The sequence below is a fragment of the Pholcus phalangioides genome, unplaced genomic scaffold (assembly GCF_987345545.1).
Source record: "Pholcus phalangioides strain wild (caught in Gottingen) unplaced genomic scaffold, Ppha-v1.0 ptg000008l_1, whole genome shotgun sequence".
Classification (NCBI taxonomy): Eukaryota; Metazoa; Arthropoda; class Arachnida; order Araneae; family Pholcidae; genus Pholcus; species Pholcus phalangioides.
The window spans coordinates 59819564-59847348 of record NW_028301601.1 but is presented as its reverse complement, the minus strand read 5'-3'; the positions used below and the strand labels follow the sequence as shown (position 1 = coordinate 59847348).

General features: G+C 36.8%; 1 protein-coding gene across 2 annotated transcripts; it reads right to left on the bottom strand.

Annotated features, from left to right (window-relative positions):
* Positions 1–450: 450 nt before the first annotated feature.
* On the bottom strand, positions 451–27263 carry LOC149084681 (uncharacterized). Of its 2 annotated transcripts, none has more exons than XM_089235105.1 (6): positions 26971–27263; positions 19220–23101; positions 17246–17386; positions 11903–12017; positions 11546–11664; positions 451–5244 (listed from the first exon to the last, which is right to left on the bottom strand). In XM_089235105.1, the coding sequence occupies exons 1-6, from the start codon at positions 27106–27108 to the stop codon at positions 802–804; spliced, it is 8838 nt and encodes a 2945-aa protein (XP_089091231.1). In that variant the 5' UTR covers positions 27109–27263; the 3' UTR covers positions 451–801. The 2 variants fall into 2 exon arrangements, with proteins under 2 accessions (XP_089091231.1, XP_089091232.1); XM_089235106.1 differs by having other exon boundaries at positions 17246–17374.
* Between the last annotated feature and the right edge of the window lie 522 nt (positions 27264–27785).

Below are 27785 nucleotides of genomic sequence, written 5' to 3'. Positions count from 1 at the left end.
GGGTAAATCGAGAAGCTATCCATTCTTAGAATAAGACAACCATAAGTATTCTTTATGGGCATTGTATAATATTTTATCATGTGTATATATTGTTTGTAATTTGTGTTAATTGCATTTTTAATTGGGTTGCTGTATTTTTGAAACATATGACAACCATATTTTTATGGGCATCTTTTTATCAGCCACCTCGTTGGGCATTTTGCCTGTTGTGGCGTTGTATTTGTATTTGTATGTATTTGTATTTAACTACCTTGCATTTTTCTCAGACAAAATAACGGAATAAGTTTCTTTCATAGTAGCATTGCGTGCATCAACCACACCACTTAAGGTTAAGCCATCGCCTATGCCTTAGAAATATGAATAATATGATAAAACACGCAGAAAAATAAACATAAAATATATACACACATATAAAAAAGCAAACAAATGCATACAACAGAAATGAAAAGCGACAATAAAATCTGAACGTGATTATAAGAACGTTGTAATTCACAACTTTATTTTAATTTCGAAGCAGCAATAATTAGTACAGTCTACGAGTACAACAAAAAAATGCATTATAATCAAAATAAGCGCATTTCAAGCAAAACTGAATATTACATGCTTTTATTTCATTTTTTTTTTCTCAGAAACATTTGCTAAACATATTCCAGCGGTAGGTAAATTGACTATAAACTCAAGAATTCATATAATTTACATACATAAACATTGTATATACATTTAATAAAATTGAAGAGGTCCCAGCATGATTTAAAGTAAAATAAATTATATACATGTACATATTCACTCTCATAAATCTCTTTAAGATTTAGGGGTACTTCTCTTTTTCCTTGGCATTAAAAGCTTCCGCCTGGATCTCTTCCGTCCTCTGGGTGTTTTTGCTTTGGACACCACCTCAGTAACCGAAGCATTTGTTTCAGTTTCAGCAGTCAATTCAGGCATGGGCATGCTTTGCTGGCTGTCCTCTGTTGATTCCACTGGTTGAGAAGGAATTGTGTCCATGTTTGGAAAATCTTCAATGTCAGTTGCTACATCGAAGCTGTCATTTGCTTCTTCTTCTTCTTCTTCAGATACGCTAAACTCATCTTCACACAAAGCACTTACATCAACATCGACAGGTTTAGCTGGATTTCCTGGAGCTTCACACACATTTTCTTCATGTGCATCTTCAGAAAAATCTTGCATTTTCTCTTGAGTATTAGCTCCTGCATTCGAACTGCTGGGATTACAATCAGCAACACCTGTTTCACCCCCCTCAATACCACACATTTTTCCTTGAGTGTCTTTGGAAGTATCCTGCATTTCCTCTCGGGTATTATCACTGATGTTCAAGCTAATGGGATCACAATCAGCAGCATCAGCAACAATGACACTTGCTTCCCTCAGTTCAACATCTGATTGACTATCATCCAGAAGTGTTTCACTTTGACAACTTACAGGCTGCGATATTTTGCTAGACTCTACTGAAATATTTCTATCATCACACACTGCAGAGTCTGATGATGTCACAGACTCGCCATGAACAGCATTATCCGTAGACACGTTCAATATTATACTGGAGTTATCTGTAGCAGCGATGAGATTATCATTTCCATCAAGGGATACACTCCCAGAGACATTTTGAGACAATTTATCAATTTCGGAACACAGAGCTGTAAAACTATCTCCACCAACATTACTGATTTCATTATTTGAAATAGTCGCATCGCATGTTTCAGAAGAAGACTCAATCGCATGACATGCATCTTTTTTCAAGACTTTTCTAGACTCACTTGGAATGTCCTGAGTGCTATTTACAGATGCCGATGAATTATCGAATTCACTGCTACTGTGTTTGCAATCTTTAAGAGAACCATGGTCAACATCATCTGAATTGCTGACATGATTTTCTTTTTGTATACAATCGTCACTTTTCATTGAGAGAGCATTTGCATTAGTAATTATTTCAGTTGACTGTAGAGGAACAGAAGCATCCAGCATGCTGGGCATATCTTGAGTTTTTTCCTCACATTTTTCTGATTTCCCAGAGATTTCTGAACATGTTTTTTTATTCATGGTGACAGAAGTATCTTCTAGATTTTGTGGCGTTGTGGTGTCAAGTTTGGTCACTGTCTCTATTAGTTGGCTTTGAGGTGAGAGATTTTTCTCACTATTCTCATTCTTGTGACTGCCGACAGTAGCAATATCAACATCTCTTGCTAAGTTGGCTTCACAAGGCGAAAACACACTAGTATAGGAAGTGTCTTGAATTTCAGAATTTTCTTGATTACATGGTATGTTTGTTGTTTCCATCTCAAGCACTTGTGCTTCATCGTCTTTGTTATCTAGATGGGTAATTGATTTTTTCTTTAAAGCAGTGGAAGAATCCACAGGTTCTGCAGTTTCTTCAGAATCATGCTCATCAGTAATAATAGGCATCTCACTATTTCGAGTTTCCACTGAACTTGAAAAAATTTCATGCAACTCTGTATTTTCAATATTATCTGATCTGTCATCTGTTCTAACCAAAGCAGTGCTATCATCACGATGGATAACATCAATAGCCGCAGATGATGGTTTCTGACTGTTGCCTGAATTTTCAGCTATAGTACCTGAGGGGTTCTGCCTTGCAATGCCCAATGAAACGCATGGTAAACTGGTGGTACTATCGGCTAACTTAGTTTCTTCTATTTGCATGGGTATATTTTCACAAATGTTGGATTCTTCACTTGATAAACTAGTTTCTTTTGATCCTTTCTTTTCTTCATCAGTAACGGATGTACTGGCAGGAGGAGATTCATAACAAGGAGACATTTGTGGCGTTGACAAATTTTGATCGTTCATATCGGAAATGCTATTCCCATCTTGTGACTCTGTTTTAACAGTCTTCCCATCTGTGCTAACTACAGTAGCTGATCTGGTCTCTTCAAGCGTGCATAATGTGCTAACCTTTTCTAAATTTATTTGAATCGTGTCTTTAGGATCATCCATAGATGAATCTTCACTGTCTACTTTGTGTTCAACAGCAACATTTTCCAGAAGCGGAGCTCCAGTTTTTGGGCATGTCTGATCTGTAGTCTTCTTCTCAGAATTAATGGTGAAACCAGCTTCATTAGAACAGGGTGGCATGGTGCTTTGCTCCATACTAGACTGATCTGGTCTGGATGCTTGAACTGTGACTGGAGCTTCAGAGATAGAAATTATCTGAAATTCAGCATCAACTGGAACTTTGCTCTCACTGATTGGGAGCAGCTGATCAGTGTTTGGAATTTTCTCAGAATGCATCTCTGACACTGACATGGATCCTTTCAGAGATGGTAAAATAAAACTTTTCAAGTTTGCCTGACTACTTTCGCCACCAGAAATGGCAATTTTTGTAGGAGCATCAATTTCACATGCACAGCTATTCAGAAGTGAAGATACTACTTCTCTGCATATCTGAACCAGATCTTCACTCTGTGATGTGTCATCATTGTTGAGTGAAACATTTTCTTTTTCTCTGGGTAACTGCTGATTTTCACTTGAATTCACGTCACTTCCAGCAGCCTTTTGACCAGTAATGGTCTTGGTTTTGTCTGAGATATCAGATTCTTTGGAAGTTATTTTATTACCAGTATCCACTGATGAAGATGATGTACCCGGTCCTAATGCCGCAGTTCCTGTCGGTGCAGGTGTATTAGCAGGTGTTCTGCGAATCTGTGCAAATTTCGAAGCACTTCTCTTCTCCGATGGTGGCTTATTGAATTTGCTCTGCACATTAACTGCTGGAAGGCTAGATTCAGCTGATTTGAACAAAGGTGCATTTCTACGAAGAGAGCCCTGTGCTCCAGGTGGCCTGAATGGTGGAATAGCAAAGGTACCACTAGATTGTGGATCATGTGGTCTATACAAGGATACAGGCATGTTATTCATATGAGTCTGCAAAGCATCTGGTGGCTGACTCAGAAGTGCTCCTCCTGGAACTGTAGACGCTCTTGGCAAGGCTGGAGGAGGTACTCTGAGAGGGGGAGGAACACGTAAAGGAGGAGGATAAGGTGGTATACTCACAGAATTATACTGTTGGTAATTTGAGTTGTGGAATGGAGGGGAATTAGTTGTACCAGGGGGAGGAGGCATCATGTTGCAAACACCAGGGAGAAGTGGGGGAATCATACTTCTCTGAGGTGATATGAGCAATCCTGCACTATTGGAAAATCCTGGAGAAAGATGGCTGATTGGAGAAATAGGCACAACATTGCCAACAGATTGACCTCTAGGAGGAGTTGATGGTGCCGAGTTGGAATGCAACTTCTTGATATCAATGTTTTCTTGAATTTTTTGAGCAACAGGACCAGAAATTTCATTCTGCTTTGCAGAGTTCGAAGAAATTTTAGAACTATTATTTTCTTCAGGAAGAGGTATGCAAATTTCTTCTGCACTGATGCTAGCATGAGCAGTACCAGGCGGCGATAGTAAATTAGATGCATTGACAATAATGTTCTTGTTGTTGCTATCCTCAACAGCTAGGGAACTTTGTTCTAAAGATGGCTGGTCCTCACTGTCAGATATATCCATATCTTCAACCATTTGAACAGTTGATGGTGCCCCTTTTTCATCATTGGCATCTCCATTTGAGCCTCTATCTTCCTTACATAGTTCAGGCACAACATTCTTTGTTTTAGAAGGAGAATCCTTGCAAGTAGCCAAATCATTTTGTCCTAAAGAGTTTTCTGGACATGTTCCTGAGACTTGAAGTGATTCTTCATATGTTGGTACATATGCATAGGTTGATTTAGATGCTGTTTTATCAACAGGTTTGTTTTTGTTATGGCTCAGAGCTGCGTTTTCGCCATCCAAAGAGATTTTTGATGAAGGATCAGTCACCTCTTCCTGTTGAGGGCAGTCGCTTTCAGATTTATCTTTTTTACTCTTAGCATGGAGCTTTGCTAGATAAGTAGGAGATTTCCCAATAAAAACAGGTTTGGAAGCAATCTTCGAAATAGGTAAGGCAACTTTGCGTTTCTTTGAAAGCCGCATAGATACGCTACCCATTACAGTTCCCTTCCGGATCTTGCCAAGTTTTTCTGCTGACTTGTCATCATTTTCTTCATCAGCAAACATGGCTTCTTTTTTTACATTTGTAGCATCAACTGTTTTTTCCCCATCACTGGTCTTATTCTCTGCAGATGTTTCTTTATCTTCCTTTTTTTCCTCCATGCGATTTATCACTCGTTTCAACAATGCAAGATGTGTCTTTTCATAGGATGGATTATCTTCGATATATTTCTGCAATAAAAGAAGGAAAAAAACCTGAGGTTAAATTCTTAATATCAGAACAAAAAGAATCTGATTTTTAAAATGGCAATTGTTCATAAAAAATCAACACAGAACAAAACATTGCATATGTGAAGGAAATAATGAACATTTTTATCTGTTAGTTACCTCGAAAATTTCACCAACCCCCCCCCCCTTTTTTTTAAACTCTATGCTTGGACAAAGTCAGAAAATAGCATTTAATCCAAACTATCTTTATGTTTTTGGAAGAAATCAATAGAAAGGTGCACCAACTTCTGTGGCATTACATATGCCCACATTTGATGAGTTTTACACCTGGAAATTATTACAAACATAAGCTCAATATAATAGTAAATACTATCAATTTATCAGTAAAAATACGTAACACTGCCAGTTTTTTCCTCTATAAAATATGTAAACTCTCACAGCTTTTGATGAATAAGAATCTTCCAGGTTAAGGGACTATTGTGAATACAAGCAACAACTCAGGAGATATTAGATTAAATTGACTGCAATGAACAAAACAGAATCATAACTTTCTGTTCATTTCAGTCAGTTTCACCTAATATCTCCTGATAGCCACGAGCTAGTGTTGATAGCTAGTGTTGAAGAATTGTTGACCCCCTTAAGCAGTTTATAGAACTTCACTGATCCGTATTATAACTGCCACAGTAAAAATCACTAAACCCTCATTATAATGTCACACCTGTTTTCAAGAATATATATATATATTTTTTAATTTTGTGCAAGTGATAGTGCTTCCCCCCTCTTCAACTTGAAGAACAATAAACCAAGTCAAGAAAAGACTCTAGCTTTTTCTATTATTTATACGGTACACATATGATTTTTCTACCTTAAAGGGAAGGAAAAACCCATTGTCTTTTCTACTTCTGTTATCAAACTTTCAAAAACTGACTCAGCACACTGTCAGTTGATCTGACAGGTCCAGGGAAGAACGGGAAAGGTTGCGAACAAAGCATCCCTTACAAAGATAGTTGGGTTCATTATTGCTGAAATTAGAGGGTTTTAAGGAGCAGAGATATCTCATAATTGCCCACATACAAGGCATAAAGTTAGGCAAGATATCTCGCCCACGCCACTACAAGGTTCAAGTCAGTACTCACACACACAACTGCCCATACACACAATCCTGTGAGGCTCTTATGCATTGAGCAATGGCCATGAAAATCTAATCAGGTACAGTTGCATTCAAAAAAAAATTGGACGATGAATTTTTTAAATTTGAAATGAAATGCAAATCAAGTTACACAAATCGGAATTACATTGTATGACATCTATCTATGGACCTCTTATGACAAATTTCCTATAAAATTAACTCATAAAGAGTTACGAGTTAGTTTTATAAGAAAAGAAAGGGTATATAATATGATGCTTCTCAAAAGGAATCCAGTCAAAGCTAAAAAAGTCAGACAGCGTGAATTTTTTCTTCTTTCTGGAGCTGTTTTTTATTTTTTTCAAATTCAAAATCATTTTTCTTGTAACTTTGGAAGTGAGGAAAATGCCTCGTAAAAGAAAAATTTCTCTGGGAATAAAAGATCATGAAACTTATCAAGATGGACAAAGCTACATTCCTATTTCTAAATGTGTCGGAAGTGAAATGAAGTGATGTATAATAATCGGATCGGGTGAAAAGGCCATGGGGCCGAAGAGATACAAGGTTGTTGACTGTTGGACATGAGAGATGTCGGACGCTATGGTTTAGGCGTCTATGTAAACAAATATGAATATAAGTTATTCTCGTTGGCTCTGGTGTATACTTAAATAGTGATATTTCTAGGAGGCCAAGCAAAGCACTAAACACCCAAGTGTTCCAAAATCGACAATATGTGATGTTTGGAAGCGGTTTCAAGTGTGAGGTGAAGTTAACAGAGAGTCTGTTCTAGTTGCCAAAGAAAAACTTGTTCCAGAATCAATTGCTCTGTAAACATTTCGTAAAGAATCTAATGAAGAGTGCAGTGGAGATAAACCAAGAATTCCAAGCCAGTTTATGGAGTTTCTATCTGTGTTTCTGCAATCAAGTGACGTCTTTTTGAAGTTCATCTTTTTGGTCAAAAACCCACAAAGAATCCTTTGATTTGTTAGAATAGAAAAGCCCAATTTGATTTTGCTTGGAAGCACCAAAGTTTGACTCCTAAAGAATGGCAAAAGGTTGTTTGGAGTGATGAGTCCAAGTTCCAAATGTTTGAATCAAGTGAACAATGATATATTAGGCAGCCAGTAAACCAGCGATTCAACAGAAGATATCAGTTTCCTCCAGTTAAAAATAGTGGTGGTAACGTCATGGTATCATGGTGTTGGGCTTCTTTGGATCATCCAGTGCTGGTCCTTTAATGCAAATAACAGGCCCCATGATAGACCAAACACAATATTTTGACATTCTAAAGGTCCATGGGTTACCCTATAACAGAACTCGTATGCTTTGAGGTTGGATTTTTCAACAAGACAGTGACTCGAAGCACAGAGCCATCTGTTATGCCATAGTTTCCCAACCTTTTCTGTCCTATCGCCCCCTTCTTTAGAACATTTTTTTCCCATCGCCCCCCCCCCCAACGCAATCTAACCCATAGGATCCTATGTTATACCCGTTGCTTTTACCGCCCCCCCCCTGGAACTTTCTGTTAACGCCCACGTTGGGAATCACTGTGTTATGGCTTAATGCCAAAAAAAAAAAGAGTTCTAAAATGGTCATTGATGTTACCTGATTTAAATCCAATAGAAAACCTATGGCGGGTGCTTAAACGTCACTGTTAAGCTAAGAAATTTTCTAATCTGGATGCAAAATTTCAATTATTGCAGCAAGAGTGGAAAAAATAAAGGGTCGTAGCTAGGCTGGGGCAACCGAGGCACTGCCATGAGGCCCCGAACCAAATGTGGGAGCCTCACAAAAAATTTAACTTATTTTGCATAATTTTTTTTCTTTTTTAAGGGGTCCTCAGGAAAATATCTGCCCAGCAGCTCCCAGAATATACGCTACGGCTCTGAAAAAATACCTATAAAAAATTTGACAGATTTAGACTCAATTCCCTGCAGATGCAGGACAGTAATTAAAGTCATTAGGTACCCTACCAAATACTAAAAAATATGTTGTTTATTTTTTATGGTTTGATAATTCTTGTGAATCGTCCAATTATTTTCTCTCATAAGTTAGAGTATTTTTGTTATAAACAAAGTATATGATTTGATTACGGGTCTATTTTCAGATATGTATTTTATTGGTAGGCAATAATAGAATCTATATGTGTCAGGGTTGTTTGGTTTAAACCACGTTGGTTTAAACCATGGTTTAAACCTTGGTTTTAACCAACTGGTTTTTTTAAAAAAACCACTTTGGTTTTTTTCAAAAAATCAGATAAAAGTGGCCTAAATATCATTTTTTCCCCTGAAAAATATTATATTTGTTCATTATTAGCCAAAATGTTTCATTTTTACCTCATTTTATATCCTTGGGGTACATTCTGATGGTATATCTTTAAATGACATAAGATTTTATAAGTGGTTTTTTTCAAAAAGTCTCATAAAAGTGGCCAGAATATATATATATTTTTCATATGAAGTATCTTAGTCATTTAAAGTTATATATAAAAGCCAAAACTTCTCATTCTTACAACATTTTCTAACCTTTGGCTACATTCTGATGCTCTATCTTTAGCAAATTCATGAATAAGGATTGCATCACACGTCTAAATGTAGTGGTGTATTATCTCACAGGGTTTCTTTTTCCCTTCACAAAGAAGCAGCTACAGTAGTGACACCATCATGCTAGGGGCAAGTGGTCCTATAATCCAATAAAGACACCAGTGTCCTTAAAGGACAAAGACTAGTGTACTAGTTGTTACATTACCTCTCATACATTTTCATTCCCATAAGAAGTAGCACATCTCCTACTGTAGATCTCCCAGTCTTAATATATTCAATAGTAGTTTTTTTTATAATTTCACACACACACTGTTAAGCCCAGTTAATCAAGGTTCTACTGTATAGTAGTAACAGATTTATAAAAAATAATCAGCTATATACAGGGTGATTATAATTTAAGTTTTGATTCCAAAACTATACAATAAGTACTGATCGGAATGACTTGAAAATTTGCATGGATACTCCTGAAGCAATGGACGTTTTTTTCGCAAAAGAAAAAAGTGCAAAATGTGCAAGTAGACGATGCTGTACTTGGCCAGCGGTATAATCTATTTTTGCAACCACATCATTTCGGCACTTCCACAGCATCAGTGTGTGGATAGAACTTCTATCAAGATGCACATTGCAATACCAGCAAAGCAGCTGCTGAAGACCCATTTTGACAGGATGCACCTTAACCCTTGCAACTTCTGGCTGTGGGGGTACCTCAAAATGTTATAAACAGTGGTCAGATTGCAAACTTTGGTGAATTGTAATCTCCAGCACATTCCCTATATGTTAGAAGTTCCTCATTCCTCAGGAATATGAACGGGGGAAAGGGGACGCGTTTGGTTTAATAAAGCTGAATTGCAAGCACATCCACATTATGACCATGGCATACTCCGATTCTGCTGTTGAACAAGAATAATTGTGCTTTCAGCCTCATAGCCAGAACACGCGGTGGACAACATATTTAACATTTTTTGAGTAAGTTGTAGTTATTTGTTCAATTACTTCATTTTTTTTGTGATGTTTCCGTGAATTATGGACTCGTGCAATGCTATAATTAAGTTATAATTTTCCCATGACTGGCTATCGTTTCCATTCTGCAAGCAAATTTCCCACGTGTTGGATGATGTCATTAATTTTACATTTTTAAGTATTTTTTCCCCTTTATCAAATAAAATTGAATTTTTTCAGGAATATTCATGTCAATTTTCAAGTCATTCTGACAATCATTCTTTTTTTACAGTGTTTTGAAATCAGAACCTTAGTTATAATCACCCTGCATATCGTCAATCATCGTTAATTAATCTGCATTATTTATGCTTCATTAAATGCATTATATTCACCTAATTTATATTACTTTTTGCAAAATAGCTTCGTAATTAAGTATACTGAAAGTAACTGGAGAAAAACCTTTATATATTATATGATTAATAATAACATTAAAAGAATTTTCAAACACACAGTAATCCATTGAGTTAAGCAAAAAATAATTAAATGGCAAAATGGTTTTTGTTAAAATGTAATAAATATTTATTGATTAATTAGCATGGGAATAGTGTTAATTGCATTAATAAACATTTTATTTTAGTTAATTATTACAAGTTTGAATGATTTTTCAGAAATTTCATTGTTTTTAATGTTAATACTATTTAAAACAAAAAAACCGGTTTAAACCAAAAAAACCTGGTTTAAACCAAAAAAACCCGGTTTTTTGGTTTTTTTCAAAAAAACCGGTTTTTTTACCAACCCTGATATGTGTTATATATCAATTGTACCCACGTTTAAAATATTTTAGCAAAAATAAGGCTGTCCGACTTTTTATGAACGCAACTGTACTTTCACACTTTTGCCACAATGACCACAGTCTTTTTTCTGGGCTATATATAATACAGTGATATCCAGGTAAAACCATGACTACAATGTGTGTCAGGCATCAAGACTGAATAATTCCAATATTGAACAATAATGACTATTATATCATTCTTAATAAATATGATTTATACAGGTGCTATCTGCAGCAGTGACCGACAAAATGTCTGGTTATATTTGAACTTGTGTGTGATGGAAATCAATTAAACTCTCTAACTAATTAATCAAAATTTTTTATGATTTTTCTACTGATTAATAAAATTGGTTATTTTTGAATGCCAACCATTCATAACAAGCATGGTATCGGTAACTATATAATATTGATGCCACAAAAATCTGTTTTGTTCATTACAGTGCCGATTTGACCAATGTTTAAAAGAGCCAGGAATAAATAGGTCATCCACAGGAAACGATTCCACATGCCAGCAGAGGTAAACCTTTTTCTTGCTTGTGACGATATTAAGGCCAGAAATTTTACGATTGCCACTCATTTTTATTATGTAATTTTTTTAATCAAAAATATGAAATATATAGCTCATTTTTCAGAGAGAGTTCTCTCGGCCACATATGCAAAATTTAAAAATTGAAACAGAAAACATTTTTAACAAAACCGTCAACACATTCATATTCACTGATTAAATTATAAAAAAATCAAGAATTCAATATGCAAAGAAATATTTTAAAAACCACTATCAGTTCAAAACAAATTAACTCAAAAAAAGAAACTGTAACAAGGGTGCAGAAGTGAAATTTTTTTTTAAATGACTCGTACATATACCTTATATTTTTCATAATGCCCTGAACTATGTAAGTGATGCTCTGCATGTGCTTCATCTGGAAAACATGTTTTACAAAGTGTGCAGTAAATAGCATTGGCTGATACCATAAAATCTGTGCCTAAAAATAAAATGAGGTAAGCATTAATTTAAAAAAAAAAAAAGGTATAGGTATATAGGTATGCCCAACAACTAAAGTAATTTAACACATCATAACATGAGGAGTTAACATTACTCAAAACATAATATTACTACCAATATGACTTACTTGACAGATTTTTTGCCAATTTCATACAGACTATCTTTCAAATAGCAGATTAATTAAAAACAGTTTCGAACATCAAATTTAAAAAATTCACCTTTGATAAATGTCTGCTTGACTTTGACCTCAGTATTCTGAGAATCAGCATTTGAGGGTTTAAAGGGGGGCATTGACGGTGGTGGTGACCACGGTTTCTCACTTGCTGCAACAATCTGTTAAACCCCAAAAAAAACATATAGATGTTATAAAACATTTTACGAAAATCAAAAACACTATAAAAACAAAAAATATTACAGAATAAGTGAATTTTTAGACACAAAGTTGCTACATGTAACAAAAAGCAGGGACATGAAATTTACTCTTATTTCATTAGCTACACGTTCAAAAATATTTAAAATAAATTCTACAGCTGCATTTGCTATAACGACCTCCATAAATCCACAGAAAATGGACGTTATATCGGGAGGTTGTCATTTATTCAACGTTAAAAAAAATAGCTTCTAACAAAAATTCATATTTAGATGGAATAAAAAAATTACATACTACTCATTATGTTATTGTCAATTGCAGTGAAAATGCATCAGGTTATAAAATAATAAAGTTGTAAAAATTCAGTCCATGCAAACACCAAATTCTCTGATATCAACGGTCTAGGTGAAACACAATTTCCGCAAATGAAAAATATAAATTTTGTACATTTAGTTTCCTCAAAAGAGAAAAAGATGAAAAATAACATGAGATGAGTACAAAAAAATTGGAACTTAATGTACTGGTCGTCATAATCGAACGTCAATAATGAACAAGCGTTACAATAAGCCTCAACTGTATTTTTTTCTTCAATTATTGAAAACATAGAGAAAATCGAATACAGGCATGTAGACACAGGGCCGTCATTTCAATTTTTTCCGGGTGGGGGGGCAAAGAGCATGTACTAAAGGTACGCATATACATATTTGTATATATATATATATACCATTAGTAGTGTATTTTCAAAAGCCGGGGGGGGGGGGAGAGGGGGCAACGTCCCCCCCCCTGCCCCCCCCCCAAATGACGGGCCTGCATGTAGATGACTTTTTGAAGCAAGGGAAAAAATCACTCAATAATGCTATACCAACAAAATTTATGCTACCAATGATCAGAATAAAATCTTGATCAGAAATAAAAACTACTTGCTTTACTTTCGAAGCAAAAGCAACTGAATGCTCTACGTTGATCGTCAACATAAAAGTGAAGTAATAAAACTAAAAACAATATGTGCACGAATATTTCAGTCAATGTGTTTACTACTACTCATTTATGTACACTTTTGACTAATTTTCATTGTTTCTACTGAGAGAGAGAGAGAGAGAGAGAGATGAAGCAATACACTTTTGTTAAAGAAGTGCTGCAGTTCAACAAGCATTTCTGGAGTTTGTTTTTTAGGATTTATACCTTTTCACAGCACTGTGAAATGTAATAAATGTATAATGCAATAAATTTCATTAAATTTCTTGTCTTTTAAGAATACAGATTCATTTTAGTGACAAAATATGATTTCCCCAGTACGATCCAGAAACAAAAATGTCAAAACCTATGTAGTGGAAAATGAAAGATTTGCCTAGTCACCTTACAACCTTTAACATGTCAAAATAATGCAGATGTATGTGATCATTTTGATATGTTGGTTGTTTATTTTTTAAAAGTGCTAAAACCCATTATGAAGAGACAGACTGGCCAATTTGACTGCCATTTGCTCTGCTATGGTAATGTCTCCACAAATTAAGCCACAATTAAGCTTTACAAGCTCTTAAGTTCCTCACCCAGAAACTGACACTAAAATTTCATATTTTAAAAAACTTGACATATTATTTTTCTGAAAGTGTGTTTTTAAACTTATATAATGCCATAAGACACTTATTTGAAGGCATTCTACAAAACTGAAAGGAATACACAGCATCCCAAAAAAGTAAGCACCATGAATGTTTTGGCAGAGCAGCAGAATAATTCAGCAAATTGTATAGCCTCACAGTAATAGGCATTCAAAAAAGTTGTTCTCCAATTAAGTATAATAAAAAATAATAATAAATAAAGAAACAGTTTCAAAACTGTTCTTGCATTTCATAAACAAATTTCCATATAAAAAAAAAGATCAATATTGTGTTTGAACACATAAATATATTTTAGTTGAAATAATCCTTTGAGTGCTTATTAGAACCTTTTCTTGCACATTTTGTCAGCATCAATTCACAAAACAGAAACAGATAATAAAAGTATTCAGAAAGCAGATGTTAAATAAGAGGTAATGTAACAGCAAATGGATAAATACACACACTAAACAAACATATAATAAGTCAAATAGGAACCTGAGACTTACCATGTTTTTTCCTGGAGGATGTTATGTTTGCATACAAATATTTCAATCATTCCGCTGCAATTCATCATTGCTTTCTTGTTAATGCCATGAGATCATACATAATAACAATATATATGATTTTCTTCCCGTTGATGTATAGGGAAAGTATACAGGACATGGTATTTAAACAATTTTTATCAATGAATATTTCAAGCTTCTGAAGTAAGGCTTTCGTCAGTGACCTCACTGATGTTCTTATACAAGAGTAGATGCACAATATGAGTGTACATGACAGAGAATTTGTCCCATGACATAAATGGAGGATCCCGGTTGCAATCCACCCTTCGGGAACACTTAGATATCTCTGAAAGATGTGAAGTGGGGTGTGTCCGGTCCTTCAATGTTCAATGACACCAAGTGACTTCGATATTGAGTTGAGAAGCGCCATGGATCTGTTTTGCCAAGTCAGTTTTGCTTCCATCATTATTATGGATTTCTTCATAAATATTGGATAGCCCAGTGCAAGAACCAGATAGTTCTATTTTTTTATCATTTTAAAGCATGTTCTTATAGTTTATTCATGAAAAATATTCTTCTCTTTTATTTGGTGCAATAAGATTATGGATATATGTAAGTTCACAATGATTGCCCCTGCTGAATTTTTTAAGTTTTTCCATTTTCCAATATTTTCAAAAGCATTTTTTTAACACCTGAAAACTTGTAGAAAACGGAGCTTTGTCTGGTTCTTGCACCAGACCTTTTATTATGTAAGCATCACATCTTATACATCAATAGGATTAATGTTTTGTTTTATTTCAGTTTTATCAATATTAATTCAGGATTTTAATTTTTCTCCATGTAGATCCAATCTTAGATGACTGCATCAGCGCTGTGTGATAGCAATCATGAATCATGATATGTCACAAAAATTTATCATCTCACAGATGGGAACTTGGGTGTATCTGCTCTTTTACATTCATCTTGTAATAAAAGCTAATGTTGGATGTTGGAGTACAATTTCTTGCAGTGTTTATACATAATGATACATATTATCTGTTGCAATTCTCGCATCCCAATACACTATTCGTTGTGATAACAAAGCAATTTAAATTTACTAAAAAGCTGAACTTTTGCATGTGATCATTCCACGGCTTGACAAATCGAAAAAATATTTAGGCACCAGCCAAATTTCTTAGGAGCCAAGCATGGTTTTCGCTCAAGAATCATGGTCCTAAATAATGTTTTTTTACTCTTCTTGTACGAACTTCATAACTTCTTGCCATGTTAAAAGACGTAATATAATAAAACTAGAAAATTTTGTATCATCCTTTTGACTCCAATTTAGGAATCACAGATTGAAAATTTTAGGTGCCAATACTAACCTGGGGCATGGGATGTGTCAAGCCCTGGATGATTCTGAATATTTCATGAATATTTCAGAATCATCAGAATTCTGTAAAATCAAGCGATGAAGTCAATTCTTTTTTTTTTTTTTACTTTGTATGTTCAGGATATTGATTATACTTTTTAATATCAGATTTCGTTTTTATGTGTTAAGGAAAAAAAAAAACTTCTCACACAGTATTTCTTGGTGTAAGCAGGCCACAAATATGTTTTCAAAAATAGTTTTAAAACTTGTGACGCTCAAGCTGATATTATGTTACACAAAAATTTGAAAAGAAGACTACAATTAAATTAATCATTCATTCATCTGTTTAGCTAGCTTCATTTGCTTTCAGCTTGATTACCAATCACACTGTGCTTCACGAGATCAGAGACAAAAACAATTAAAACATTAAATATTTAATGTGTATATGCAAGTGTGAACAAAACTGTGTTGGCACAATTAAGAAGAAGGCAACTATAAAGGTGTAACAAGGAAAAGAAACAAAATTTTGCTTTTTATTTGCCCTCATCCCTGGTTTTTTATTTATTGTTTTATGTGTTAATATTGGTTAAACATGTTTTTACTCCTCCAAAATTGTACCCTATAAATGCAGGGTGGTATTTTGGATCCCTTACATACGTGCACACTCAAATATTATGTGCCTCCAAGCCCAGTTCATCCTTAACTATAAATAATCATATATAGTGTTGCTTCCCCCTCCCAAAGTTTACTGCTCTAGGCACCATGCCCATAATATAACCCTGAATATAAGCATTTAATTGCATCTAACTTGTGTAAGTTACGTAATATCTTCAAAGTAACATTGTCTTGTTGCTATTGTTGTTTTTTAATAAGTAGTTTCTAGTATAGTAGTGATTTGGGTAAACGTTTTTTATAACAAACTTATTTGAGACTGATATGGTTTCGGTGGCGTACACATCTTTCGGCGTAATAAAAACAGTACACAGATTTGCTTTAACCCCTTTGCTTACAAGCGAATAGACAAGAAATTTGGATGCATTTTATGACGAATCGGCAATAAAAATGGTAACCTTGTTCTAACCTAACCGCACGTTAGAAGACAGGAAAAGTAGAAGAGAAAGGAAGGAGGAAAATGTGTAAAAAACAGCATAACATATAAGTTGATAAGAGTGTAGATACAAAGTTAGATTTCTCTTTTCACCCTCACCTAACCTGTTCTCTTTCACTCTTGAAAGATGCATAATATGTGAGGAAAAAAATCACTATCAGGGTATACAAAAAACCAAAAGGAAAAAAATATTGTAAGGTTGCAACAAAGTTTCGGGATGATCAGCATGGAAGAGGAAAGAAAACAGAATAAACTTGTTTGAATTTATTCCACTCACATTTAGATGAAATATTACATCTTTTGAGCATAAAGTGATTAAACTATCATGGAAATCAATGCAGTAAAACAGAGCCCCATAAAAATAAAGCAAAATCATTAAATCTACACTATTTTTTTGGAGGCGACTGCTCCCTTCACACTGACCAGTAGCCAATTTTGTATTTACCTAACAAATTTCCATACTTACTAGGCTTGTGAGCTGAATTTTGACATTGAAATGAAAGAGCAACGAACACCAATTAACAACAGGTGATGATTGTACTTGCTTTTCATGGAAATGAGATCAATCAACTGATATTTTTGTGCCCATACAAAAGAAAATTCTTGCAGGCATTCAATCAATCTTACTTACCTCTTTATGCTCGGATGTCAGCAAATGCTTCAGCTTCTGTTTAGCATCCCCAAATACTTTTTCGCAGTCTTTGCAAAAATGCACACCATCGTCAATGAAACAATATCGAGCATCAGACGTTAGTTCGGACTGATCCGTACACTTTATAGATGAAAGAAGAAAAAAAATTACATCAATGAATCATTGATTAATAAATCCAGAAAAAAAGTCGAAATCATCTAAAAAATGCTTGAAAATTTTTGTGTGTACGAACTTCAAAATATGGTTATCGGGACTTCGGCTAATATTATCAACTTTTTTCCATCAAAAGTGGGTTTTTTTTTGCACATTCTGAAGTTAAGGTTTAACCAGACTTAATTTTTTTCCCCGTGAGTTATTATTATCAGGCTACAAGATGATGTAGGAGCCTAGGTGTTCTCTTCCTACTTCCCCCCTTGTTGACAAACAATTCATTAGTTAACCCTATAATACCAACTCTGTCTCAGAAACAGTCAGTAATATCAATAACATGCAGTTTTTATTTTAGTTAGCATTCTAGGATTAATGTCATAATCAGTCCATAGTATTCGTTATGACCCATATACATGTCGGGGTGCCTTTGCAATGGTCCTTCCTATAGAGGCAAAGATATAAACCAGCATTATATATGGGCATTGATATAAACCAGCAACACCTAGCGATAGAAGGCCTCTGCACTGTTTGCCGCAAACGTCATTCAGACTACCTAGCAAGTTTGCCCCATTTTGGAACAAAGCATCCTATTTCGTTTCTTCTTACTTTGGCGTAGAATCTTCCTGATTGGCTCACAAATACCGCATAGTGATTGGATGTGGGGCATAGAAATGGCCAATTCTGAGCCTGATCATTTCTTTTCCTCACAACGATGATTCTTTCTTTTTTTCAAACTGAGTACAACTCGGATCTATCACCATCTATGGGCGATTTACTACCTTGTGAGTTGTACCAGAAGTGTAACTGTGTGTGTACCTAACAGTCATGAGTGCATACGCACTGTTGTGTTTTGATTTTTCAGTGTCGCCATCTATATTTCAGAAGTGAAGTGAGTGATGTGTTATGATTGAATGAGTACATTTGTATTGTTTGTAGGTATGTTGCTCTCTGTGGCGAAACTTTTTAATGGGGAGATCGGCTCGCAGTTGAAGTTGGGGGAACCACAGAAAACCAACTTCAGCCGATCACACAACGATGACACTACTACTACTTCACCAAACACCACCTCTGGCCATATCGCTATATTGCAATTTACTGCCATTAGTGAGATAGGTTGGAAGTGAAGGCACTGTCTATCGGTGGTCGCCTCGAGTTCGTTAGGGAAAATATCTTACCTATATATCCTCCCTTAGGTTCAAACCCGGGACCCAGACAACAACCTTCACGATGGTAGACGAGCATCTTACCACCATGCCACTTGGGCACACAACGATGACACTGGCACGAGCCAGAATTTTTTCTCCCTGAATATTCTGAGGGAAAATGGACTACTTACTGACTTCAGAAGCAGACTGCGGAAGCCTCTAGGAGGTGCTGTATAAACCCCCTGCTGTACTCAGATAAGTGTTAAAAAAGTTTTACATCATATATTCAATGTTGTGTGATTTCTATTATTAAATTTTCTCTACATAATCACTGATACTTAAAATGATGGATACTCTTGTTGTGCATAACATTGAAAGATATCTAGCGATCAAAATACTAAATTGTAGGGCTAACATGTCATTTAATATGAAAATGCTAGCTTGTATATTATGTCCTCAGGTTGAGAATCAATTCATTTATTACTTATCAGAAGCCTCTTGCCAATTGAACATTTTTTCATGCATTTAGATAATTTTATAGCAAGGTAAATATAGTTCGCAAATGTAGCAGCTGCCAAAAAAAAAGCAACCATTTTGCAGAGTTTTGTCAGGTTGAACTCAACTTAAATTTCCACAATTTAAAGTGTAAGAAACTCACCGAATTTGCTTCAGAAGGTGATGAATACCCTTTTATAGCACGTAGTATATTGTACGTCAAATCTCTGATGGATTTGACACGCCGATCATTGTCCTCTATATCTTTGACGCAAGTCTTCCTGATATATCTCTCTTTACCCTTGGTCTTCGAACTCGAAAGCAGATATTGATGCCTCGCGAGACTTTTCTTATTTTCAATGAGAACTTCCGCGAACAATCTTTCCTGGGACGTTATGAATTCTTTCAGTTTCGACAAATCCAAGGGAGAAGTATTTTCTGGTACGAGTAGTTTCTTACACCTATAGTTCCTCTTCTTGAACGCCAAACTGAGTTTCTTATTCTTTGCCACTTTACTCGTGGGTGACTCTGCTGCCACTGTTGATGTTGCTTCTTTCTTCTTGGTTTTCCCGGGCGATTGATCGGATGGTTTTGGTTCTGCAATATTTGTTGCTGTTTTAGACGGTGTTGGCTTAACATTAAATACTTCTTGAGGGACTTTAATTTTCTTGTCTTTCTTACCAATTGCATCATTCTTGAATTTGAAAGCAACCTTCTCCACCTCTTTTTTAGCTGCAATCGCAGTAACCTGCTTCCTGATACTTTCGACATTTTTCATTACAACTTCACCTTTCTTTATGGGTGCTGGAGTTTTCTTTGTGGACAACGGTGGAGCTTCTACTTTGGTTTTTTTTGGAGATGGGGACTGGTTCTTCTCTTTAGCAGCAGAGGTGGATAAATTAGGCAAGTTGTTTGAACTCTCAATTTTGTGAGATTCGACTTGAGGAACGGGTCTAAGACAGCTTTGACGGGATTCTTTTTGCCTGCTGGCATTCAAAACTTTTTGCCTGTTGGTATCTTGGAAAAGGGGAGGAACATTAGGGGCGAAATTCATTTGTGGACTTTCGGGAATGGACATGATGGGTGAAGTATAATATTGAGAAGACGGAGATGCAGCAGGCATATTATAATATTGCTGTTGATATTGATATTGCTGATGGTAAGGTCCATAACTGGGAGGATTCTGGGCATACTGCCCATAAGGCAGGTAAGCTGGATTTGCATTCGCTACTGAAAAGTCTTGCGCAAGTTGGTTGTATGATGGATTAGCAAGGTACGGACCTGCTGTGTTGCAACTTGGATGCTGCATCGAGCTCAGACTATCAGAAGCTTGAGACAAGGTTTTCAAGTTTGAACCAGATATCATTTCCGCAACGCTGGGAACAGATTCGCTCATGTTCATTTGAGCTGTATTGTGAGGCAATGCCATTCCAGGATTAAAAACAGTATCTTTCGGGACAACACCCTTCTGTACATCGATTTCTTTCAGTTGCTTGATTTCCATTTGCCTGTTCTCCTCCAAGCGTTTGAAAAATTCTGAAATCTGATCACCCTCATTGGGTTTAGCAGAAGTCGAGTTGAGCATTTTGCTCGAAGGCTCCTGCTGCGGAAAAGAAGCTTGATTTTTCACCGCTGTTGCAGATCGAAGTAATGATGCCAGTTTCTCTGTTTGCTGCATCACGTCATCTTGGTTTACAGTAAAAGATGTGGCTTCTTTCTTTTTAGAGATTTCAGTAGATTCATGACTCTGGGGTTTTCTATCCCTGGAAAGAATCTTGGGTAGCATTTCGCGAATCTCGGGTGAACTATCATGTTCGTCTATGCATGGTGTCTTTTCTGAGCAATCAGAAACGGGTGAGAGAGAATCTAATTTGTTCTGCTCTTTGTCTGTCGAGTCACTGATATCACTCAAATCTTGAAGAGGCTTATCATACGGTTTTCCAGACATTTTGTTTGATTTGTTCTTGTGTATTTCAAAATCTTCTCTTCGAGACCTTCTCCTCGGAGAATCTCTGCTATGTCTACTTTTTTCCCAGGAACGCTCTCTGGACCTCTTGCGTGGAAGACTTTCTTTAGAACTTCGAGAAGAACTCCTTTCATGCGATCTTCTATTGCCATATGAATGCCATTTTGAATGCCGATCCTGATCACGAGGCGAATCGTAATCCCTAGAATGACGGGAAGAATATTTCTTCCGGTGTCTATCATCGTGACCAACTTCCCAACTGCTTCGAGAAGGACTCTTTTCCTCGTAGTGCTTTTTATAATTTGATACAGGAGATCTACGCTTCAGATGGCGTTTCGCATCATAATCCCTGGATCTTTTATACGAATCTGAAAATTCTTTTCGACTACTAGAATGATGATAATCAGGTGAATAGTGGTGCTTATACCTTTTTGATGACGTGTCACCTAATTCATTATCATCTTCGAGAGATGATCTCTTGAATTTGCTATCTTTGTGCTTGGCATTACTCCTCGACGACAACGATTCACGAGTTACCGCAGGAGATGATGATTTAGCTGGTGACCTGGGTGATCGTTTCCATTCAGTATCATAATCATCGTCAAAATCAGGTTTTCTTTTACCTTTAGATTCCTCGCGCTGCAAAATGTCTCTACTGCTTCTGCGAGGGCTAGGGGAGATTTCTTCTTTACCTGGTAACGAGTCCCCACCCCTGGACTTCCACTTGGACTTGTGAACTGAAACAGACACATGCAAATCACTGATACTTGGTTTACTGGCATTCTTCTTTGCTGAAATGGTTTTGGACACCGGATGAGGTACGAGGCCGAGAACAGATTCCGTAGCAGACTGACCATCATTGCCACCATCTGCAGTTTCAGGTTGTTTGCCCGCTGAGACAGTTGAACGCCGATCTTGTTTCTTAGGGTCTGCAGATGTCCTTTGCGTTTCCGATGCATTTTCTAGTACCCTCCTCCCAACTGCGATGTTGCTGTTCCTAATCTTTGGTGGTGACATCCCAAATATGTCTACTGGGAGTTTTTTACTGATTGGAGATGGTTGCCCTTTCCTATTCATGTTCTGACTGCCATAAATGTCATCTAATTCGTCACATTTTGTTGTGTTTTTTACCATCGGCGAAGTAACAGGAGGAGGAGGAGCAGGAGGAGCGGGAGCAGCTGCTGCTGGGCTGCTCTGTACTGGCTGGGTGACTTCTGGTTTATTTATGTCTTTTGTCTGTTGTGGACTGTCTACACGGTCAGGGAGTTGAAGAGTAATTTTTCCGCTAATGCCTGAAAGAAACTCAAAACTGGGTCTGAAATAAAGATTTTTTTCACTGACACTAGGTTGCGAACCTGTTTTATTTGCATTATCTTTTGCTGATGATGACGATGAATCCACAGTAGTTTCACCATAAAGAAATTCATCTTCATCATCGACACTCTCAAATGTTGGCATGCTAGAAGGATTAGCTGTGTTCGAAGATACTGAATCCTCATTCACTGACGTATTTTCAGCATCCTTCTCGAAAAGTACCTCTACATCAGGACAAGCTGCATCTTGGTGAGCAGTGCTGTACTGAGATGTATCCTGATAAGCAGCAGTGTACTGAGATGCATCCTGGTATGCAGCTGTGTACTGAGAAGTATCTTGGTAAGCGGTGTTGTGCTGGGGCGTATTCTGGTAAGCAGCATTATATTGAGGCATATTCTGGTAAGCAGGGTTGTACTGAGGAACACCAGAAGAGGTTTGGACTCGGGGAGCATGATGGGACATGTCAGCAGCAGCATAATGCGCTGCATTATTTCCCATGAATGACCTGTGTCGTGGGTCCTCTGCTGCTTCATAGCCATAGTCTCGTAGGGCTTCAAGAGCCCTGGACTGTTGTGCGCCGACTGGATCCTCCATCAAACCAAGACGTGATTTTTCTTCTAAAGCCTGGGCCAGAAGGTTTCTATTGAACGAGGACTGAGACGACCTTTCTTGCGTTTGAGTATTCTGCAGGAGATTCATGAATCCCGACACATTTGAGTTATACATCGTGCTGGTGAAATTTACATTGCTTGGAGCAGAAAGATGCTGAAAATAATAATAATTATTATTATTTGAGTGATTAGTCATCATTCTTTGCAACAAAAGAAATATATAAGTAAATTTATGCACAAGAAAAAGTCACAAAAATACTCCAATCAAAATCTCCATTCAGATCAGTCAAAGATGGCCCACTCAAGAGGGTAGGTGCATGCTCAGAGCTTTCAAATTTTCCCGCCTTGAAGGCCACATTAAAATTTTCGAAAATTATCTGCAGGTCACTAAGCCAGGGCTTGGCAAATAAAGAAATATTTAGGTGCCGGCCAAATTTCTATGGAGTCAAGCATGGTTTTTGTTCAAGAAAAACAGTCCTAAATAATGTATTTTAGACTTTCCCAGGACATAACAACCCCTTCTACTGTTGAGAGATACACTACAATTTTAAAAAAAAGAAAGAAAAGAAAATTTGCTTCGATTCTAATCTAGCAATCGCAAAGCAGGGAATGTTTGGATCTAATAACGTATCCATTTTCTGATAGTCACGATAACCTAGCACCTGGTCAAGCCTTGCAATAAGCTGTAATCATGTTACAGTTACAATAATTAAGTTACAACTAAGCTATAACAATCCAGGGCTTGACAAATTCCAGGCACCATGACTAGAAAATTGGTACTGGCACCTAATTCCCCCCCCCCCCCCATATAACTGAATTGAAGGCTAAACACAGCACAAAATTATCAAAAATCATGTCAGCATGTCTGCTCTTCTTCTTGCAAAACAAGAACAACTCTGATCTATCGCCATAGGCAATTTATTACAAATTGAGTTGTGCAGGAAGTGTGAGTATGTGTACCTAACAGTCTGAGTGCATAGTATATAACATCATGCGAGTGAATTTTTAGTGGTCCCATCTGTATTACAAATTCTGAGTGAAGCGTGATATTTGGATATTTGTTCTGTTGTAGACACGCTGCTCTCTGTGTCAAGACTGTTTAATGGTGAGATCGGCTTGCATTTGCACGTCTAAGTTGGGAATCACAGAAAACCAACAGCAGTCTACCACCAGTGTCGCAGCAGTGGGGTTTGAAACTGGGTCCTCGCAATACAAGTCAGTCACTTTGACCACTCGACCACCACAGCAGCTAGCATGGAAAGGGATCCCGAAGTCTCTGGCAGATTACAAAAATATATTTTAGATTTCATTCCGGAAAAGAGTGCTTTAAAATAATGCTTGAAAAATTTTATTGGCATCTAACTTTTTTTTTTTTTTTTTGGTTCATCAAGCCATATAATAAATTTATTTTTAAAATGGCTGGCTTAAAGGTCTTCTCTTGGCAGAGAGACACAAACTCATAGTTACGTCTCAAACTCGGGAAAAAAAAACCATTACAGCCAATCACATTGTGTTTCCTCTTCTTTTCCCCCATTAAGATCTTTGGACAGCATTTGCTTTTCTCCTATTTTTTATATATATGTATACTTCATTTTTTTTCACATTATTAATATGGTTTAAATAAATAAATGAATTATCAATTTTGATTAGTTCTGAAATCACTTGTTTCACCAATTCTGGAAAAGTTTCTGATTAATTACTGATTAATTTAATTGACAATCATTAATTTTCATCTGAAATCTCTTTAAATGATTATTTAATTATTTCAATATTTCTGAAATTATTTCTTACACATTAATTCAGAAAATAATTTCTTTTGAGAATTCTAGAATTAATCATCTTTCAATGTTTTAAACCATTTTCTGAAAATGATCAGGGGCCGAAACAAGAATCTCAGGGGGCTAAATGTGGCCTTTGGGCTATGAGTTGAAGACCCCTGGTGTATGGAGCAAATCTGCGGTGCTACACATTCATAACAGGTCCATGCACTAGTGAACAAGAAAAAAACAAAGGAAAGACAGACATGTTTCCTGGCGAATAATCTTGTTTAACACATTCACTGCCGATCTCTTGCCCGTGCGTGGTGTGACATTATAGCTGAAGAGCTGCTGATGCAGGGTTTAAGCTATGGCTGGGATGTCTCAAAAGTATTATGGGCCCCAGGCCAAGTGGTTTTCCGGAGCCCTACCTGGTAAATCCTAGAAAATTTCAACTGGATCTTATTTTTGTGAGGCCCTCCTTCTCTTGAGGCCCATGCGTTAAGACAGCACTAAGCTATGGTCGCATTTTTTGCAAAATGCAAAAGACAATCTTAAAATGCAAAAGAAGTAGCAGCCACTTTTACAAAAATGTGTACCGAAGGTACGAAACGAGAAGACATGTAACCTTAAATCATTAGCATTGTAGCATTTTGCTAAACCTTTCGCTTTAGCAAATGCTAGCTGGCTATCCAATCGCCCCATTTTCGCTTTTTCACGAAAAGAATTTTTTATCTAGCTTACTATACCCTCTGCTGACGAATGGTGTGGAGGGTGATGTCTCAGGTGCCAGTCATTGCTGGCTTGGGAAAAGCTACACCTCAATGTTTATTTACCAGTTCAATCAGCATTACGTTTTGGATACATATGCTACTATTCCACCAAACACCAACTTTGGCCATATCACTATATAGCAATTTGCTGCCATTAACGAGATAGGTTGAAAATGGAAGGCACTGTGTATCAGTGGTCGCCTCAAGCCTATTAGGAAAAATATCTTATCTATATCCTCCCTCAGGTTTGAACCTGGGACAGTGACATTAACCTTCACCGTAGCGTAGCAGACAGAGCATCTTACCATCACGCCACTCGAGCAGGTACATATGCTGGTACTGGTGTGGAGTGAAGGCTAGAAACTAGTTGCAAAAGGTATGTGGTTTCAAATTTATTAGTGTGTGTGATATACAAATAATCATCTTTTATTATATCTTTTTTCTGCATGTGGGTACAATCTATTTAAATGTCAGGGCATCAACTATCAACACAACCTAACATCACCAACACTGAATGTTGATAATAATTCTTGAATAATCATGTTTCCTGAATTCTTAATCATATGTAGGTTGAACCAACTTTCTTTTATTCATGCCATAAAACAATCACAAAACCAGTCCAATAATTCATAGACACTTTCACTGATTGATGTCACCTCCTATCCACAGCCACCCCACACACACACACAGAGGGTGATTTTGTCAACTTTTGGGGAAAACACTGCTTCAGACCAGTGTTTTGCGTCTTTTTTAGCCCATGCCCTTCCCCCCTGGTAACATATTTTACCCTCTTGGCCTTTCCCGGGGGCCCAACCCTCAGTCAGAAACAATCCTTTCTGACATCCTTACAAACATCTAAATCCTTTAGACTTTCAAGTACTATAAATAAGATCTAATTTCTAACGAATGAGTACATGTTGTGTACAAGTTGTAAACCCTAACTGAAGTTTGTTTATGTGCAATGCTTGTTATAGTGCTGCCATCTATTTTTCGAATAACGAGCGACCACAGTGAGGCTGTATCCCCCACCCTCCAGAACCATGGCTTTTGATCAACTGAACAATCTGCGAAATGTGCTTTCCACAGCATGTACATACAGGGCTGTCCTACGAGCACCATGAGCCAAGTGATTCTTCTGAGGCACCTACCTGTGCAAATCCTCGAAGATTTCACCCTGATCTTATTTCTTGTGAGGACCCTCTCTTCTCTTGATGCCCCTGGGCCATTTCCAGGTGGGCCCATACGTTAAGACGTCAGTGTTAACGCATCTTCTCAAGAACCTATTCGAAAAAAGTGAACCCCGCACATACTGGAGAGACTGCGATTAAAAAATTCACGAAACCGAGGAAAAATAGAAACTAGATCATGTCCATTATTTATTAAACGCGCATAGATGAATTCGGGTTAATAACATAGAAATAATACCGATTCAATTAGCTGTGAAGTCTATAAAAAGGTTTCCGATAAATATACTATCTCTCCTCCATCGATACCTGATAAGTGCTGGTGCCCGAGTACCCTTCGTTGCTCATCGGGATTGATGAAGATGCACTAACGTAAGGTGCCGCGGCGGCACTTTCCTCGGGGAACCTCGAAGTGGGATTTCTCTTCAATATCGACGATCTCTGCATCTTGGGGAATTATAATCAAATCTGATCAGCGTTTCTTTTCGGCGACTTCCATCGCGATCGTCTGCAAAACAAAAAAATTGCGTTTTTAAAAAACTAAATCGAATTCACAAACAAATCACTTGGAGAACATCGTTTAATTTAATTTTTTGGCATATACAGTTATCGTGGTCCTCACGTCTCCGTGGTCAATTTTATGGGTTGTTTTTTTTTTTATTATTATTATGTGGTTGAAAATCTAAAATTAAAATCTGACGTTGAGAATATAAATTAAATTTTCATCGGAGTTAAATTGAAGAAAATCTATCGAAACAATGCGAATTTAAAAAATTGTTAAGAAAATTTTCCAGTATTCATCATGGTATGACCATACATCCCGCTTTATAGGGGACAATCTTTCATGTAAGGGGCCGTTCAAGTATTACGTAAGAAAATTTTTAGCCATTTTTGACCTTCCCCCCCCCCCTTGTCAGCAAAACGCTGACCCCTTTCCCCTCCCCTTGTCAGCAAAATTTCGTCATCAGCTCTGCCCCTCTGAATCCTAACTCATGTTTTCATAAAGTATAGTTGATGACGTAAGCATTACCGAAACCCCCCCCTCCTTCCCCCTTGTCATTAAAAGTCAGCAAATCGCAAACCTCCCCCCCCCATCGATGATGACGTAATACTTGAACGGCCCC